Source organism: Takifugu rubripes, chromosome 13 (genome assembly GCF_901000725.2).
Source record: "Takifugu rubripes chromosome 13, fTakRub1.2, whole genome shotgun sequence".
NCBI lineage: Eukaryota > Metazoa > Chordata > Actinopteri > Tetraodontiformes > Tetraodontidae > Takifugu > Takifugu rubripes.
Window position 1 is genome coordinate 10,669,698 of NC_042297.1, and position 18,396 is coordinate 10,688,093.

Here is an 18,396-nt window from a genome sequence, read left to right on the forward strand (position 1 = left end):
CCTCTCCTCTCTCCCCCCCCTCCTCCTCTCCTCCTTATCCTCCCGTCTCCTCTCCTCCTCCTCCCTCTCCTCCCTCTCCTCGTCCTCCTCTCCTCTCCCTCTCCTCTCCTCTCCTCTCCTCTCCCTCTCCTCTCCTCTCCTCTCCTCTCCTCTCCTCTCCCCTCTCCTCTCCTCTCTATGCCTATGTTCTTTTTTGATATTCTCATCCCATTCTCCAGATTCAGAGGGTGTGGATTGAAAAAACCTTCCAGAAAAGAGAATGTGTCCAGATTGTTGTCAGTAAAGACAGCAGCCGGTAAGACACACCTTTGGCTTTAAGTTTCTCACACACGCAGGTACATAGCTCAGTAACCATGACGCCAGGCTTCTTCATTTGAGATTAAAAGAAAAGCTTCTGTTTGGCAGAGCAGAACCAGGCGGTTCCCAGGTATTTGTCATGTCTAAAATTAAAATCTAAATGCTACACAGGTGTAGCTGTGGCCAGCTGATAGCACAACATCATTTCCTCCCAGTGGGGAACAAAGAGGAGGGAGCTCCCCTGGTGGACGTGGATGTCCGAACTACAGAGAAATGGAGCATCCTCAAACACACCCAGCCCTCCCCCACTGACACCTACGGTGTTCTCGAGTTTCAGGGAGGAGGACAAGTCAACAAGGCGACGGTGAGCTCCATGCTTCCATTTTATAATGTTGCCGGGAACAAAATGTCTCCTGGTCTGGATCAATACCACCTTTGTCATGTCCGCAGTACATTCGGGTCTCCTATGACTCTAAGCCAGACAATCTGCTGCATCTGATGGTAAAGGAATGGCAGTTGGAGCTTCCCACGTTGCTTATATCGGTCCACGGGGGTCTGCAGAACTTTGACCTGCCTCCTAAATTAAAGCAGGTGTTTGGAAAAGGGTTGATCAAAGCGGCCGTGACCACCGGAGCCTGGATCTTCACCGGGGGGGTCAACACAGGTGCGACTCTGAGACCACGCAGTGAGAATGATGGAAATCTTCCTCTGGGATTGATAAACCTGTTGTTTTCAGGAGTGATCAGCCACGTTGGAGATGCTCTCAAAGACCATTCGTCCAAGTCCAGAGGGAAAGTTTGTGCAATTGGCATCGCTCCCTGGGGCATTATCGAGAACAAAGAGGACCTTATTGGGAGAGATGTAAGACAGACTGGGTGAAAACAGATTAAAAAGTTATGTCAGAATGGCTCAAGCCAAAAAAGGGAGAAGAGCTTATCTGACTGATCTTTGGAAGAATATTTAGGATTACACCAAATAAAACCGTGGTACTGATGGTCGTCTGATTGGGCTGTGAGTGAGTTGTGACTCCACTGTGAGCAGTTTTTCATCCCTTCTCAGGTGACTCGACCCTACCAGATGATGTCCAACCCATTTAGCAAGTTGTCGGCCCTGAACAGCAGCCACTCGCACTTCATCCTGTCCGATAACGGGACCACCGGGAAGTACGGAGCCGAGGTCCGTCTCCGTCGGCAGTTGGAAAAACACATCGCCCTGCAGAAGATTAACACACGTCAGTCATGGGAAACCACTCAGAGATAGCAGACCATTGATTGTTCCCACCTTTAAGGGGACATTTAATCTAAAATAACAGGGAAAACTCTTTGTGTGTGACAGGTCTGGGCCAGGGTGTTCCTGTGGTGTGTCTGATCCTGGAAGGCGGTCCCAATGTCATTTCCATAATGTTAGAGAGTCTAAGGGAGGAGCCCCCCGTGCCTGTTGTCATCTGTGACGGCAGCGGCCGAGCCTCTGACATCATCTCCTTTGCACACAGATACTGCGAAGAAGACGGGTGAGTTGCACAGCGTCCTGAATCGATTGAAAGTGTGGCGCGATGAAAAAGGATCACATGGTTTCATCTGTCCGGGATGGTGTCAAGCGATTGACTTGTGTTTGTGGCCCCAGGATGCTGAGTGACAACATCAAAGACCAGTTGCTGGTCACCATCCAGAAAACGTTTAACTACAGTCGCCTCCAGGCGCAACAAATCGTTCTCATGGTGATGGAGTGCATGAAGAAGAAATCTTTGGTAGGTCCGTGTTGCGGTGGTTTGGGTCGCCTCTTGTTTCGATCATGAAGGACAAACAAAAGGCATGCTGGGCGAACACTGATGATAAAAGCAACGGAAAACTGCTCCACTTAATGGAGATTGTCCTGTGACCTCCCCTTATTTAATCCCACAGTCATCTGCTTCTTCCTACGGCCAGCTGCAGCAGAATATACATTTAAACTAAATCACATCACTTAAGATGATTGTATTCAGATTAAAACACTGCAACAGTTCACACGAATTGTTCTCAGTAAAAGCTGCAGATAAAAACTGAAGCGGCAGGATGGGATTCTACATCTGCTTGTGTGTGAGTGTTTTGTGTTACAACTGAGAATCACATTGTTTTCTCTGTAAAGATGTACCTTCTGTTGCATAGATCTGACTTTGCACAAATAAATGGATACAATTTTAAATAGAAAGACATTATAAGGGTGATTTAGAGTTCCTTCTGGATATAACATTCACAAGGTACACAGGCACACCCCCACATGTGTGTGTGTGTGCGTGTGTGTGTGTGTGTGCGTGTGTGTGTGTGTGTGTGTGTGTGTGTGTGTGTGTGTGTGTGTGTGTGTGTGTGTGTGTTGAGCCTTCTTAACCATCACATCTGACTCTTGCTTGTGCCTCAGTTGTACCACTGACTGTGTTGCCTCTGTTGTTTGTAGCTAAAAGTTGTTTGCACAGCCGACTACTAATGTTGCTTCTGACTGTTGTACCATCGACTGTTGTTGTTGTTGTCTCTGAATGTTGTCCTACTGACTGTTGCTTCCCCTCTGACTATTGTACCGCTGACTGCTGTTTGTGCCTCCAGTTTTTCACGTCTGACTGTTTGTATTAATGGTTGTTGTTTGTAGATCACGGTGTTCAGGATGGGTTTAGAAGGGCAGCAGGATATCGAGATGTCTATCCTGACGGCTCTTCTTAAAGGTATTTCACCTTTCTTATGTGAAGTTTTCAACATTTACTCAGATAGAAAGGTAGAAATATGTTTTCCATTTGACTGCCAAACCTGAAATGGGGCTGACTTACACCTAAATGTGGCAATGCAACATGCTGAACATTGTGTCTGACCTGGTGCAGGCACCAACGCGTCAGCAGCAGATCAGCTCAGTTTAGCTCTGGCCTGGAACAGAGTGGACATTGCTCGCAGTCAAATCTTCGTGTTTGGCCTCCATGCACCTGTAAGTCCTCATCTGCTGGAATTGAACCATGTTAAATTTAAATGAATCGGTTTTACTATTCCGGCCTTTGTTTTCCGCAGCCTGTGTGCAGTTTACCCACTGAGCGCCCGAAAAGTCCGAAGGTCCAGCAAGCTGCAGCAGGAGGAGGTAAAGGCAAAGCCAGGGGGAAAAAGTGTAAAGGAGGCAAAAGCAAACCTGAAGTACCTGAAGAGACTGACCCCCGAAAACTGGAGCTACTCAACTGGGTAAAAGAGCCATAAAATTGTTTGTTCTTCAGTAACGCATCTTTTTAACCATTGAAACCATCTCAAAGCTTAATAAACATCAGCTACCAAACCCAAATCTCATAGTTTATTACATTGTCTGCTTCAGTGCTTGGTTTTTGTTTTGTTTTCGGACCACTTGCATTTCAGTCATGAACATTAGTAGAAATATGTTTGCTCATTTTATTGCTAACTAATCTCATTGCTCCTTGCACGCGGTCTGCTAATGCAAGTGACCTGTAACGTATAAAAGAGTAGCGCTGATTTCAACCGCACCTACGTTGTAACAAGTCACACTTCCATCACACCGTCAATGTGAAATCCTGAAAAATAATTTTTAGACATGTGAAGAGTGTCCTGTTCCAAAAACATCTGCTGCAAACTATAACAGGAGCACGCTGGCCAGAATCGGATCGGTCTGGGGGGGGTTCTTTCAGCATTTGTGGTCATTGAGGATATTGTGATGTGACCACGGTGATGTCATCACAGGTGAACTCCCTGGAACAGGCCATGATGGATGCTCTGGTGTTGGACAGGGTGGACTTTGTCAAGCTGCTGATCGAGAACGGCGTGAATATGAATCACTTCCTGACGATTCCTCGCCTGGAGGAACTTTACAACACGGTGAGGCTGCGTGTTGCTGACCCACTACTGGTTTTCCTTTTTCGCACTCCAGACTTCCTCTACCTGCTGATCTGTAACTGGAAGTGTGTGAATCATTCGGTTTAAGGTTGAATAAAACGACTTGCTCTGAAATTTCTCTGAAAATGAAACATCTGCATGATGAAACTGACCAGATGTGTTCAGACCGTCTTCGACTGCTCATCAACTCACACTCAGTTACTGATTATGTCACAAACTTCCTTACACATTCTAGCACCCAGTAACAACCCAGTTTATTGTGTTGCAGAAGCTGGGACCAGTAAACACGCTTCACATTGTGGTGCGAGATGTGAAAAAGGTGAGTTTTGTTTTTGATGAATCGCACCGCTTGTTAGTGAAGGACGATGCTTTTGTCTGGAAGGACGCGACAGTGAGGAGGAGATACTGTATGTGTTTTAGGGGAATCTTCCTCCAGATTACCAGATCACACTGATCGACATTGGACTGGTGCTGGAGGTCCTGATGGGAGGAGCCTACCGCTGCAAATACACCAGGAAGAGTTTCAGGACACTGTACAACCACTTATATGGCTTGAAGAGAGTGAGCACATACACATCAACACAGAATGAACTGGGTAGCATCTCTACATCGTTATGACAACGGCAGCCTAGCCATCAATTAGCCATCTAATACCATAGATCTTAATCTCAAGCTGCTTTACATATAGCATCATTTACGTTACCTTACACACAGCTCAGGTCTGAAACACACCTGTTTGATGTGTAACTCAAATGATGCCTCTTTTCTTTTGCAGCCTAAAGCTCTGAAACTTCTGGGGATGGAGGTTTGCTCTTTTTATTGTTTAAATCATCTGCCCTCATATTTGACCTCACCTGGACTGATGTGGTCTCATCGGGGCTCCTGCAGGACGATGAACCACGTTCGAAAGGAAGAGGGAAAAAGAGCAAGAAGAAGGAGGAGGAGTTGGATGTCGATGTGGACGACCCTGAGGTCAGCAGGTTCCAGTATCCCTTCCACGAGCTGATGATTTGGGCTGTGCTGACAAAGCGCCAGACCATGGCCCTGTTCCTGTGGCAACACGGGGAGGAGGCCATGGCCAAGGCCCTGGTGGCCTGCAAACTGTACAAGGCCATGGCCCACGAGTCCTCCCAGAGCGAACTGGTGGATGATATTTTTCAGGATCTGGAGAACAATTCCAGGTGAGTCCCAGAAGGACCAGGGACCAGAGTGTCTTGTGAAGATGTGGTTGATGGCTGTGTTGTGTTTGTGTCCTGCACAGGGAATTTGGCCAGTTGGCTTATGAACTGCTGGATCAGTCCTACAAACGCGACGAGCAGGTGGCCATGAAGTTGCTGACGTACGAGCTGAAGAACTGGAGCAACTCCACGTGTCTGAAGCTGGCTGTCGCTGCCAAACATCGTGACTTCATCGCTCACACCTGCAGCCAGATGCTGCTGACTGACATGTGGATGGGCTGCCTGAGGATGGGGAAGAGCAACAGTCTGAAGGTGACCAATGACACAATGAACCAAGTGACACACAACTATACTGTAAACTATCTCAACCTATTTTCGTCGCCTGCTACAGATCTTTTTTATATTGTGTTGATGAACGTTGTCATTATTCACCTTTTGCTGGAAATGAGGATTACAGGCCATTTTAAAGGAGCGGTCTTATGGTTGTGGTGATAGTGGTTATCTGGAGTTGGCCCATCATTCTTTCAGTCGGTACCCACAGCTCAGTAGAGGCGGAAAGGTAAAACCAGTGCTGAATGACTAGAGTGGAACCAGAACCGTTTGTTAGTATCACCATCTGCTGGAAGGTGAAACAGCTTCAGATCGCTGGAACTACTGGGATGATTAGATAAACTAACGGTCCTGCCAGATGGGGTCATTGTTGTGTGAAGATTTTAAAGGTACAAGAGAATAAAGATAGCAGGAGAAGAAAATAATTAAATAAGTAAAACATGTGGCTGTGTCAGTTGTTCAGAAATAAAGTTCAATTCTCTAAAGTTCATTCTTAAAGTGGACACAAGAGGACAAGAGTAGCATTACTGTATGCTCAAGCTGCATGTGACACACTGGGATATTTAAATCCTGCACAACAGAAAAAAGCTCCTGGATGGACATGTCTACGACACAACATGATGCAATCATAATAGAGTAATGGCATCGTCGTCTGCAGGTGATCCTCGGCATCATTTTCCCACCTGCGATTCTCCTGCTGGACTTTCGTCTTGGAGATGAAGCTTCAAATCGTCCAAATAGAAACAACGAGGACCGCGGAACCAAAGACGAGGACAGCAAATCCAGCAAGGTAACGACCCTGCAGAACCACCCTTGCTGTTCTGTCCACTCAGCATTGTGATGAAAGCACACTTGTCCCAGGACGCCGCCTCCAACCTGGACGCTACATCAAAGAAAGGCGATGATGAGGAAGAGCAGAACAAAATCAAGAGGAGAACTCCAGTTGTGAGGACGATCTTTGAGTTCTATAACGCTCCATTCACAAAATTCTGGTTCAATACGGTGAGTTTAGATATACAATATATATGTTACTATTATAGAAATAATGAGTTAATAACACATCATCACCATACACAGCACAAATCAAATGGCGTGTGTGCGTGTGTGTGTGTGTGTGTGTGTGTGTGTGTGTGTGTGTGTTAGATCTCCTACCTGGTCTACCTCATGTTGTATAACTACATCATCCTGGTGAAGATGGAACGATGGCCGTCTCTTCAGGAGTGGACCGTGATCGCTTACATCATCACACTCGGACTGGAGAAAGTCCGACAGGTACACACACCCTTGTCCTTCTATCTTTGTGAGGGCTTTCATGACCATAATCTGATGTCCAGCTCCTTATGCTCCATTAAGAATGTTAAGGGTCTACTTTTATCTCTAACCGGCTCTTATGTTATTAAAGTCCAGTAAAGGTATTTGATGAATTATGTTGACTTGGATGCTGAATTCGAAGTTTTCCGCCTCAAATATGAGCTCAATTTTTATCAACGCTCTCAGATCCTGATGTCTGAACCAGGGAAACTGAAACAGAAGATCAATGTGTGGTTGGAGGATTATTGGAACATCACAGACTTGGTGGCCATCTCTGTCTTCCTGCTGGGTCTGCTGCTACGGCTGCAGAACGAGCCCTCCATGGGTTATGGACGGGTCATCTACTGCGTCGACATCATCTTCTGGTACATCAGAGTCCTCGACATCTTTGGAGTCAACAAATACCTTGGACCCTACGTCATGATGATCGGCAAAATGGTATCAGCCCCCATCCCAGCTGTAATAGCTTTTGAACCCCAGTGAAAAATATTTTCGTTGTAGGAATTTCTTCAAATAGTGACTACTAGCATAGCATCTATATCAGCTAAATAGTCTCTCCTCTGATGTCCCAGAAGTATCATAAGCTGGTCTGGCCAGAAACCGCTGAGTCGTCATCAGTGCTGACATTTCTTGCAGATGATCGATATGCTGTACTTTGTGGTCATCATGTTGGTGGTGCTGATGAGTTTCGGCGTTGCCCGCCAGGCCATCCTTCACCCCGACGAGGAGCCGACCTGGCGCTTGGCGCGAAACATCTTCTACATGCCGTACTGGATGATCTACGGAGAGGTGTTTGCTGACTCCATAGACCGTAAGACTAGAGTTCATAGTAAGATTCTCAGTCACGCTGCTGCTCCTTCTCTGATTGGTGATTTTTCTCGCTGCCTTTACAGGGTGAAAGATGTTCCGTGCTTTTGGCTCCTAAAATTTTAACTGGTTGTAATTTCAAGATGAACATTTAGCTGTACACGAGCAGTATTTATATATTTGAATTCAGTATTTATGAAATATAACAATGTTCCTACTATTGATGAGGCTCGACTAATAACCTGCAGAAACATCTTTACTTTGTCGCTTACTTTTTGACTTCTCACTCTTTTTTGACTGTTTCACCCTTTTATTTTTCTCTTCTCCACCGAACAAAAGTTTATGCGATGGAAATCAATCGTAAGTATCTGACACGGTCAAACAGGAAATTACAGAATATGCTACAATAATGGAAAATGTGAAGACGATCACATGTTTCCCCTAAGCTCCATGTGGAGACAACCTGTATGATGAAGATGGGAAGAAGCTTCCTCCCTGTATTCCTGGAGCCTGGCTGACGCCGGCCATCATGGCGTGTTACCTGCTGGTCGCCAACATCCTGCTGGTCAACCTGCTTATTGCCGTCTTTAAGTCAGTCAATCAGCATTGACCACATTTTTATCAGATATACTTCAGGTCTACAGCTGTCGTGATCTATTTTTAACATAAGAATCATAATGGTAATTATATTATAGGGGGATTACAGCCTTTCCCCTTAGCTGTTTTTTTGTATTATTATAAGTGAGTCCGCCAGGATATTCTGTTAAGTAACAAAATATATACTTGATTCTTTAAACATTTCTCACCTTTGGTTTGTTTTCACTGAAATGAATCACTGATTTCAGCGAATTAAGATCTACTCACGTGGCGGTTTTGTGACGCCTCTTCTCGTCAACAGTAACACCTTCTTTGAGGTGAAGTCCATCTCCAACCAGGTGTGGAAGTTCCAGCGATATCAGCTTATCATGACCTTCCATGACCGTCCCATACTGCCCCCTCCCCTCATTATTATCTCCCACATCTACATCCTCCTGAGGCGACTGTTCTGTCCCTGTCGTCAGAGGCCAGACGGCGAACGTGATCATCGGGAGCGAGGACTCCGTAAGACTGCTTTCTGAGCTTCAAACTTCAGGTTCTCCTGCTGTTTCAGCTGATTGTTGTCATTTCCTCAGAGCTGGTGCTGAATTTGGATGAGTTGAAGAGCCTGCACGAGTTTGAGGAGCAGTGTGTTGAGGAATATTTCCGAGAAAAAGATGACGAGAAACAGTCGTCCAACAACGAGAGAATCCGGGTGACATCAGAGAGGTCAGGACAGGTTCTGACTGTCCATCACTGAGGTTTTATGTCCATTATGATCTGGTGACTGAAGGTTGCGATTGTTCACTGTCTGTTCAGGGTGGAGAACATGTTCATGCGTCTGGAGGAAGTGAATGAGAGGGAGCACTCCATGAAGGCATCCTTGCAGACAGTGGACCTCCGCCTGGCTCAGCTGGAGGAGTTTTCCGGACGCATGATGCACGCGCTGGAGAAACTGGCAGGGGTGGAGCGAGACGAGCTCTTCGCCACGCGCTCCCGAGGCTCGTCGGTCTGTGAGCTTTCTCTGCTGCGACACGGCAGTGTCAACAGTGGAGACGGATACAGTCTGTTCCGATACCAGCTGGAGCACCACGACAGGGGGTCTGTGTCTGGAGACACTGAGGGACCGGGTCTGGAGGCACCAGGCAGAAGCACCGAGGCAGGAAACACTACAGGTACAATGGAGTGTGTCTGTGTGTGTGTGTGTGTGCGTGTGTGCGTGTGTACCATGCTAGAACCTTAAAAGCTTTGAACATATCTTCTCTGGCCATATCTGACAACCATAACCTTCTAATTCCAGATGTGGTGAAGGAGTTTGGATCGAGTCTAGAGGTATCGGGGCGGAAGGAGAGAGCGCATTCTCTGTCCAACATCAACATCCTGATCTCACCATGCAGTAGCAGCCTCAGCCCCCCCCAGAACGGCTGTGCTGAGGCTCCGACTCCAATGGATGCCAGTCAAGACTGGCATCCATTGGAGAAAGTCCGTCTAGAGGCAGCAGCATCTTTTCCTCTAGTGAGGTCATCCTCTCCAACCCACGGGACCTTGGCTTCGCACAGGAAGTCCATTGGCGGCATCTTCTGTAGCCCCGCCCACCAAGAGACAGCAACTACTGTCACCCCCTTTGTGGACTCAAGTGGGTCTCATTGCAGAGTCCAACCTTCCTCTGAGGATAAACAAGATGCGGAGACAACCTGCAGTGGATCTGATAATGGGCACAATCGCCATAGTAACAAAGTGGAGGAGGAGTTTCTGGTGGGGGAGGATCAGATGTACCCGACTCTTCGGTCCAAGAGTTTGAATGAGAATCCGAGAAAGATGAAGAGGAAAGAGAGGGACGAGGCGCTGCATTCAAGTGCCAGTGTCAAAGATCTGGTGTCAGCATTCAGCGGGATCACAGAGGTCCTGCAGTCCAGGACGGAGTCCAGACTCTCTGACAGAGGGACTCCGTGAGCCAGCTCCCGTATCTGCTACCGATCGGTCTGAGTCTGGATGGACTCAGAACCAGAACGACAACATTATTGATGTTACATCTGATGTTTTCAATGTTATTTTCAGTTTTACACGTCAACACTTGGACGGGTGCTTAGAAGTCCCATTTTTCAACATGTGTGAAATAACAGAAATAGCAGTGATGCGCTCAGAGTAAAAATATTATTCAGAATTCACACAGGTTCTCAAACAGAGAGGCTTCTTCAGTTCCGACTAGCTCGGTATGAGTTGACTCCCCACGAGATCCAGCTGAAGGAAAAGCTTCTGAGTCTACAACTCAATTTAAACAAATATTCACTTTTGAGTGTTTTAGTGAGCCCAACACAACAGGAAGTGACACAATAGTTTAGTGCTCACGTTCACCAGCCAGGAAGCAGCGGAACCAGATGTTTCACTGAGCAGATTACTGAATCCGACGACGACAGGAGACGCTATACAGTTATAGTATTTATTGATAAAAAGCACCAAGTGTCGCCTAAAATGCCCTTCATCGTGTGACTGCCTCGCCATCTCATAGTCACATGACCAGAGCGGCTCTGGCTGGTGCAGGTTAACCTTCAGGACTCGACCTGATCTATATTGTTGGAAAAATCACTGGGAAAAATTTCTATAAATAAAAAAGATACAAACAGTAAATAGTGACTTGTGTTATTCTGACCCTCCGACAGTCGTTCATTAGTGTCAGCACGGCTGCAGAGTGAAGGCTGCTACAAGTGACCAGAAGGCTTTGACGTCCACTGGGATTGATTAAAAACAAATAAAAACATATAAAAGCAGAAACTGGAGTGTCTCATTAGCCCGTAGGTCCATTCACATGATCCCAGTCTCCCTCTGACCCAGTGTGGGACTGTCTTGGCAGGTAACAGTGGTGTCTCCACTGGCCCTGCTGACAAACACGGTGGGGGGCTGGGTGGAGGACATTTCAAACATCAGCTCCCCAGTACTCTTATTATTTCTGGATGCTGAGGCCTTCCTTTTAGTCCTGCAGTGGGAGGACTGTGGAGGAAATGCGGAGACAGTCCTCTGTGAGAACCTGGACGAGTCTCCAACTGTCAGAGAAGAACCCAGCTTAGCCAACACCATGGGTATCTCCTCCAGAGACTCTGCAGAGTCTGAATGGTACTCAGCAGGAGGGGCGGCCGCCTGTACTGGACCCAGGGCCGGGGCCAGAGGGGGCAGGGAGGCCCTCAGAGGAAACGCTGGGAAAGGAATTCTCTGAGCCAGGGACACGGAAGACGTACTGCTGGCATCTGCTTGGGAAACAAAAACACATCCAGATTAGACTCTGCTGAACCAGTAATCCAGTAACCATTAACGATATACAGTGATCCCTCGTTTATCGCGGGAGTTGCATTCCAAAAGTAACACGCGAAAAGTGAAATCCGCGAAGTAGCAACTTTATTTTTTTTAATTATTTTACAATGCAATACTGAACAGTAGAATGAAACCAAACATCAAAACCTGTTTTAAAGACTAAAATTTGTTTAAAACAATAATTTTAATCTAGTAATACAAGATTGGAAACATTGTCACTCGCGTATTTCCCAGTCCCAGCTGTGCCTCTGCGTCCTGACTCCGCTCCGCTGTAGCGTCTGTTTCTACTGAGTCTTTCTCCGAGAGAAGAACATTGTTATGGGTAGTTGTTGGCGCTCTTTCTTTTTCTGGGCAAGAAGATTTTTATAAACGGATATGCCACCTTCAATTATATTTGAGAACTGCAATGAACGACTCATCAAAGGGTCCCATTCTTGTGCCGTGCGCTGAAGTTCAGTGGCCATTCTCACCATGGTTGCTAAGCGACCAAGTGTTAGTCCGTCCTCCTCTTTATCAACACGTGTGTCTTCAATTGAAAAAATGCAAACGTAAAGTTGGCAGAATGTACAGAAACGAAAACTGTTGACAAGTGAAAAATCAATACAGTACAGCGTCAATATTTTATTTCTAGACAACAGTAAAGCCCCTGAGCCAATCAGGATTCAGAGGCACTGTAAAAAAAAAAAAAAAAATCCGCGAAGCAGCGAAAGATGAACCGCGATATAGCGAGGGATCACTGTATATCAGTATGATACTGGGACACTTTCACACACAAACTGCAGAAAAGAGGAGCGAGCTCACCTGGGGGAAGGCCGCTGTTCGGGCTATGATCTCTGGTCATCTCTGATGGAACTTTCTGGCTCTTCCTCTTTTTTTTCTTTGAACGTACAAAGACGCTCATGAGGAAGAGTGAAAGTTTCGTGTCCACGGTGACAACACCAGCCTTACCTGTGTGCGGCGGCGTGTGGGTGCCGCTGCATTGAGCTCTGAAGACATGTTGGCCTCTTCCACAACAGGACTGGACACGGTTCTCACTCTGCTCTTCACCAATGTCCTAACAGACAAACAAATCTTCTTTACTTTACAGAACAGGTCCTGAAGTCAACTCTGAGAGTAAGTAGTACTGCAGCTGCAGTTTTTGATTCCTCCCATTTGTAGTCCAACTAACCTTTCGTTCATTGACATTCCTCAATAATTCCACAACACTTACGCGGGTTCCCCGTGCACAGCCACAGTGGGACCTTCCTCGTTGTCCATCTGAGGCTGGGTGAAACCCTGGGGCGACGGACCGTCCGCATCCTGACATGGAGGAACAAACGTTAGATTCAAACAGCTCATATGCATCATGAGTAAGTACATGAAAGACTAATTATTCTGGCAACCAATTGAGGCTTCGATTCAGACGAAGTTTGAACATATCGACTGGAAGGATGTAAATTACGTTGAAGAGGCTGACTGATGGAACTGCTGCTGCTGTTTTCCTGGAGTCTCTTCTGCCGTGACGGTGACGCTGTCGCACGATGTACTCGTAAGTGCTGAGTCTGTTCCACACTAAGCACACAGTCGTCTTACTCTGCTGTTCAGGTCTGTTCGTTTGTAGTTACGGGCTCCGGGTGAATGGTGAGTGGGTCTTACTCAGGTAGATGTGAAAGCAGAGCAAGTGAGAGAGCAGCACAGACGACAGCAATGCCAGCGTAATGGTGACCGCGGCCAGGCCAGGAATCACTGCAGCAGCCGAGCTCAGCGGGGCCACCGGCAAGAACACGAACCACACCGACGAATCGTTCCTCACTGCAACACAGTAACCGCGGCCACCAGTTGGGCTCAGATCATCAGAAGATGAGAGGAACATTTGGTAAATGAGTTCTGTTTTGTCTCATTTGTTAAGTGTTTGTTATTGAAAAACTCCGGGGTGTGTGTACCCTTAGTGTTACGATTGTTGCTAAAGAAATGTTCACAAAGGGAAAGCAGACTTTGCAAAAGTCACATCTTCCTGGCAAACCTTAAAAACTGGTGGAATGAATGTGTTGTATATGTTGAGAAAAATGTCGGGAGCATTTCTGAAAGGCCACATAGCTTTTGAAGGAATCCTGGCTGCAAATGGCTGCAGAGGTCAGGTGACTTACACAGGAAGTGCTGGTTGGTGCGCAGTCTGGATGGATGCAAAAAAAACTCCACAAACACGTAGGAGGCAACAACCAGGACAAAGCAGATCCCCAGCAGGGCTGAGAGAACACTGTGGAGGAACAACCTGGGGAGCAGCAACACAGCAGAACTGAATACACACTAATACAGCGTAGAGCCGCTGCTAGAGAACAGTCTGAATACAGGACACAGTGAACAATTGACTCACTTGTAGTTCCTGCTGCCGACACAGTTGTTCAGCCATCGACAATGATGGTCAAAGTTAGCAACACATTTATTGCAAGAACTGCAGTGCTTGGACTTGGGTCCCCTGAAACACACAAACACACACACAAACACACACCTTTAAATGGGACTCAGACTGTAGTTCTTCAGAGTTTAGTTCCTCAACAGACAGAAGGACAACCTTAACAAGACTCTACAGGTAAAACAGGAACCAATTCTCAGACCTACCTGAGCACTCACAAGCCTGGTGTGGTGCTAAATGTAGGAACAAAAGGATTCTTGTTAGACATCAATCACAACTTTTGATTGTTCACCTGGCTGCTGACAACAGCAGCTGCTTATGATGACAGCGTGTTCGTGTACGAGCAGGTACAGTAGGATTACCACCTACTTCAGGATTACCACCGTTTACAGCAAACTTTGCTCTGGTTTCTGGATCCTTCATTTTCTGTGGGAGCTAACTAAAGTTTGATTTGATTGTTTTAAAGTAGTACTCACACATCCACCTGGCACAGGTAGCAGTGGCAGTTCTCAATGACGTGAGGATGTTTGGAGCGGTCAAAGACAGGAACCGGACCTCTGTCGCTCTTGGTTCGAACATTGTGGTCAGCTGGGTCAATGGATACGGCGGTGATGTGGACGCACAGGTGACATGCAAACATCACACCTGTACACTGAGTTCAGGTCAGGAATCAAACAGTTGTGGAAAGTTTTCTGGTCAAAAACATCCCAGTGCTATCCAAACCACATCATTCTTTGGGCTGGCATGCCAACCCAGGTCCATCTCTGTGGACATGACATTTATCTGACGTTGTGTCCACCTGCATCCATCTTAAATCAAATGAGGTTTGAATGTAAGGATACAATGTAGCCTGCAGGGATCCAGTGTGCTGGCAGCAGAGGCACAAACACTCCGAAGGTGGTGATGGCAAAATAGATGTAGAGCAACCAGGCCAGCAGCTGGAATGGGTGCGGCGGCCAGCTCCAGCCATTGGTCCGAGAACAAAGCGGTACATCGGCCCGGTGTGGGTTGTCCTCTGCCACTGGCACCGTGCGGTTTGGGTTCCTACAGAATGCATCCATCCTTCAGACCGAGGAAATGTACATTATTTTATTCTGATGGTGATCACGTGACCACTTCGTGTAACCACAACTGCCACTTACAAAAGGATCTATAGTCAGTACATCCTCAATAAAATATATGAGTGAGATCTGAATCATCATTGCCTGTGTAGTATATATTTTCAGTGTATATATATATGAATTGTGAACGAATTGTGACAGAAATCGCCCTCTCTTACCTCGTCACTACTACAACCTGCATTTTAACTTGTAATTAATCCCTGTCACACAACACACAGAGTAATCGGCTCAAATTTGAAATGAGTACAATATTCTGTCAGAAATTGTGATTCTGGTGCAGATTAGAAGGAGAAGACGTGTGAATACTAACCTGCTCAGTTGGGCCTGTGGGCCAGGGTCCCTGGCGTCTCATGTCAGCCAGAGCTGCGGAGGAGTGACGGTGCCGTGGCGGGGCCCCGGAGGATCGGGCTGCCGAGACCCCGGAACGTCAAGGTACACGTTAACTCACATCCGTCCGTGCTGACTCTGCTCAGTGCAGAGGGATTACGAACCTTTCCGAGCCACCAGATGTTGTTTCGTCCTAATTCTGGCCGGAACGTCTTATATTATTGACTGATTCATTGGTCGGCGCGGTATATTGATGAATGTTAGCGTGCTAATCGACCCGGCGTCAGTCGATATCGTAGGCTGTTGCTCGACTGTTGCTCCAGCGTCAACAGGCTAAGTGTTAAAGATGCAAATCATACGTCGTCCTTAATTTTACCTTTTAAGATATTTAGCATCGCTGCCGAAACATACGAGGTTATAAGCTTGTTACCACGGTGGCTGACGTTTCCATGGTAACGTTACACTCACTTCCTGTTTGAGTCGTGACCCGGAAGTTGAAGTGTGCCTGCAGCGATCTAATGAAATCAGCTTTAATATGTGAAAACTTACCCAAATCTTCACGATTCGTCGCAACAAAATACAGATTCTTAAACGTCTAAATCCAATTCACAAATTGATTCATATTTTATAATTGAGGAAGTAATTATTTTTGAGTAATTTATCATTTCACTTGTGTGGCAGAGATGCTATCATCTGATTTAATTATACATTGATGTTGACAGCGAAAAATAATTGCAGATCCTTGGTGAGAGTAGTGCTTGGCTGTGGGAACATGTAAAATCCAGCAGGGGACCCTAGTGTCCCAGACAACAGTTCCAATTTCAAAATTCACAATATTCAACTACACACACACTCACGCACGCACGCACGCACACACACACGCTTATACATACTTTTTGAACGTTTTTTCTTATAAAAAGTGGTTTATTTTGTTTTGTTTTTCTTTCCTCCTGACTCTCCTCCCATCTCTCTGCTGCTCCTCTTCCTCGTGTCTCTTCCTCTTGCTTCTCCTCCTCCTATATCTCATCTGATGTACTAAATCCATTTAATTAATCAGATCTAACATTGTAATTATAATTTGAGAATGTGGACATTTAGATTAGGTTAATCTTGCTAATTTTCCCAACATTAGCAGCACATTAGAACTGTTGGAGATGAGTGAAATGAATTCCATCTGTTTGCACAATGCACAGCAACATTCACGTCGAGGAGCAGCTATTGTGTTCTAAAAGTGAAAAAAGGCCAGACTAGAGGTCGTTGACGGAGACCCGAGGACCTTCTTCTCTGTCTCACGGGACTGTTGGCTCATATAATGAAGGCCTGAGATCCTGACGTCTGTGATTGTGGAGTAATCTGGCAGAATCCAGAGCCTGCAGCTGTTCAGAACAGGAGGTTGAGGTTGGATGACTGTTTTTCTGGAAGTGGTCCTAAGTTTTCTCAGGGGACCTGAGCTGAAAACTGCTGATAATTATCTTCAGTCAGCAAAAAGCAGCATGTGGGCATGTGAGGAAATCCAGCCTGAATTCTGAGAAACAACATTTTTTTTAATAAATGAGATTTTATTATGACAAACCAATCCAAATCCAGACCACTTCCAGTGGTTTCTATCAGTAAACACAGTTTTGCTCTGCCTTCTTCTAATTGCTGTGTGAAAATTAATTTCTGTCATTTTAGCGTCAGTTTTCACCACAGCAAAAAGTATTCATATGCATCCTCTTAAGAGGGCCAAGTAGAGAGACTAGCATCCCAGGCCAGGTCTCTGTTCAAGCCATGATAACATTGCAAATTTGTGTTATCTAAAAAAAACAGGATGACAGTGAACGTATCACAGAATCCTGCTTGGATGAACCCCACACAACAGACTGTAGACCATAGTAAGAAATAAGCAATAAGCAACGATAAGAAAAAAAATGTCTTATGGAGAAGGGGCCAGGTCTTACCAGTCTCCAGGTGACTGGCTTGCCTTCAGGTAATCAGGACCGCCTGATACACTCTGCAAAACAGTAAAATCTATGAAAACAAATGTTCTTCTCCATGAAAGTTGGTGGCATGATCACGGCTGGCAAGTCAGCACTGGTTTTTACTGCTCCAAACACTGACCTGTTCAACCAAAATCCCCTCCTCCATCCAGTGATGCTTCTTCTCTCTTCAAATTGTCACTGGAGGAGTTCTCTGAGCCAAATTCTAACAATTACTTTATTAACTCGAACCACATCCTAAATTGAAAACCATGGGTACATTGCCACTACCCTAAAGGGCCTTGATGACATCATCAATGCTATGGACAATATACAGTACAGCTCTGTTCAGCTGCCTCTATACATCTGGACCAGGCGTTTGACTCTGTAGATCACATGATTCTCCAGCATTGTTCTGTCCTCAAGCCGTTTTCACTTGTTTGCAAACCTGACGCCAGTGAAGTCAGAAAACTTTGTGTCTGATTCCCTAAATATCCATAAGAGTGTCCCTCAAGGATCCATCCTGGGCCTAACTTGGTTCTGCATCTCCATAAACGATGCTGATCAACACCTCTATGCTGACGATACTATTATCTACTGGAACAGCTCTTTGCTCGACTCTACTGCATCCACCCTCACACAGCCATACTTTTATAGAAAATGCTTTTCTTACATTATTTTTCATATATTATATATGTACACGTATAAGTACAGTGCAATAATAATATTATGTGTAGACTGATCAAATATAAAAATGTGACCTCCTGCTTAATATTGTGCTGTTACAAAAACAGCCCTGACCCATTGAGGCTGGACTCTTCTCGACCCCTTAAGGTGAGCTATTTGTATCTGCACTAAGATGTGAGTGGTTGATCCTTTACATTTTGTAAGCTACGAGGTGGGCCGGTTTGTCCAGGACATCCCACAGTCGCTCAACTGGAC

At 46.0% G+C, this 18,396-nt stretch overlaps 2 protein-coding genes across 4 annotated transcripts in view; one reads left to right on the top strand and one right to left on the bottom strand.

The window, feature by feature from the left end:
• Positions 1–10,661, top strand: part of LOC101066720 (transient receptor potential cation channel subfamily M member 1-like) — a 20,012-nt gene extending 9,351 nt beyond the window's left edge. Inside the window, exons 2-28 of the mRNA XM_029846076.1 lie at positions 219–295; positions 469–661; positions 748–961; positions 1,034–1,158; positions 1,357–1,528; positions 1,633–1,807; positions 1,921–2,044; positions 2,917–2,989; positions 3,143–3,243; positions 3,324–3,488; positions 3,996–4,130; positions 4,417–4,467; positions 4,569–4,709; positions 4,924–4,953; positions 5,037–5,329; positions 5,410–5,638; positions 6,315–6,446; positions 6,518–6,658; positions 6,800–6,928; positions 7,154–7,405; positions 7,604–7,778; positions 8,114–8,134; positions 8,221–8,365; positions 8,673–8,875; positions 8,947–9,079; positions 9,170–9,525; positions 9,651–10,661. Coding sequence (XP_029701936.1) covers positions 219–295; positions 469–661; positions 748–961; positions 1,034–1,158; positions 1,357–1,528; positions 1,633–1,807; positions 1,921–2,044; positions 2,917–2,989; positions 3,143–3,243; positions 3,324–3,488; positions 3,996–4,130; positions 4,417–4,467; positions 4,569–4,709; positions 4,924–4,953; positions 5,037–5,329; positions 5,410–5,638; positions 6,315–6,446; positions 6,518–6,658; positions 6,800–6,928; positions 7,154–7,405; positions 7,604–7,778; positions 8,114–8,134; positions 8,221–8,365; positions 8,673–8,875; positions 8,947–9,079; positions 9,170–9,525; positions 9,651–10,303 — 4,638 coding nt within the window. The 3' untranslated portion in view covers positions 10,304–10,661. The remainder of the gene's footprint in view (positions 1–218; positions 296–468; positions 662–747; positions 962–1,033; positions 1,159–1,356; positions 1,529–1,632; positions 1,808–1,920; positions 2,045–2,916; positions 2,990–3,142; positions 3,244–3,323; positions 3,489–3,995; positions 4,131–4,416; positions 4,468–4,568; positions 4,710–4,923; positions 4,954–5,036; positions 5,330–5,409; positions 5,639–6,314; positions 6,447–6,517; positions 6,659–6,799; positions 6,929–7,153; positions 7,406–7,603; positions 7,779–8,113; positions 8,135–8,220; positions 8,366–8,672; positions 8,876–8,946; positions 9,080–9,169; positions 9,526–9,650) is intronic.
• A 132-nt stretch (positions 10,662–10,793) lies between these two features.
• zdhhc1 (zDHHC palmitoyltransferase 1) lies at positions 10,794–16,414 on the bottom strand. 3 transcript variants are annotated; one of them, XM_029846353.1, is made up of 11 exons: positions 15,480–16,414; positions 14,891–15,092; positions 14,525–14,693; positions 14,010–14,111; positions 13,783–13,907; positions 13,292–13,447; positions 13,098–13,207; positions 12,867–12,955; positions 12,605–12,710; positions 12,458–12,533; positions 10,794–11,595 (listed from the first exon to the last, which is right to left on the bottom strand). In XM_029846353.1, the coding sequence occupies exons 1-11, from the start codon at positions 15,519–15,521 to the stop codon at positions 11,153–11,155; spliced, it is 1,620 nt and encodes a 539-aa protein (XP_029702213.1). In that variant the 5' UTR covers positions 15,522–16,414; the 3' UTR covers positions 10,794–11,152. The 3 variants fall into 3 exon arrangements, with proteins under 3 accessions (XP_029702213.1, XP_029702214.1, XP_029702216.1); XM_029846354.1 differs by having other exon boundaries at positions 10,794–11,592; positions 15,480–16,412; XM_029846356.1 differs by having other exon boundaries at positions 14,525–14,700; positions 14,891–15,110; positions 15,480–15,621.
• Between the last annotated feature and the right edge of the window lie 1,982 nt (positions 16,415–18,396).

Bases quoted from the DNA above. Each gene is read 5' to 3' on its own strand.
- zdhhc1 (XM_029846353.1), bottom strand. From the start codon at position 15,521: ATGAGACGCCAGGGACCCTGGCCCACAGGCCCAACTGAGCAG. The intron at 14,112-14,524 runs GTGAGTACTACT...TGTGTGTTTCAG, and splicing joins TACCTGTGCCAGGTGGATGT to GGGACCCAAGTCCAAGCACT. The intron at 12,956-13,097 runs GTAATTTACATC...CCTCCATGTCAG, and splicing joins CATCAGTCAGCCTCTTCAAC to GATGCGGACGGTCCGTCGCC.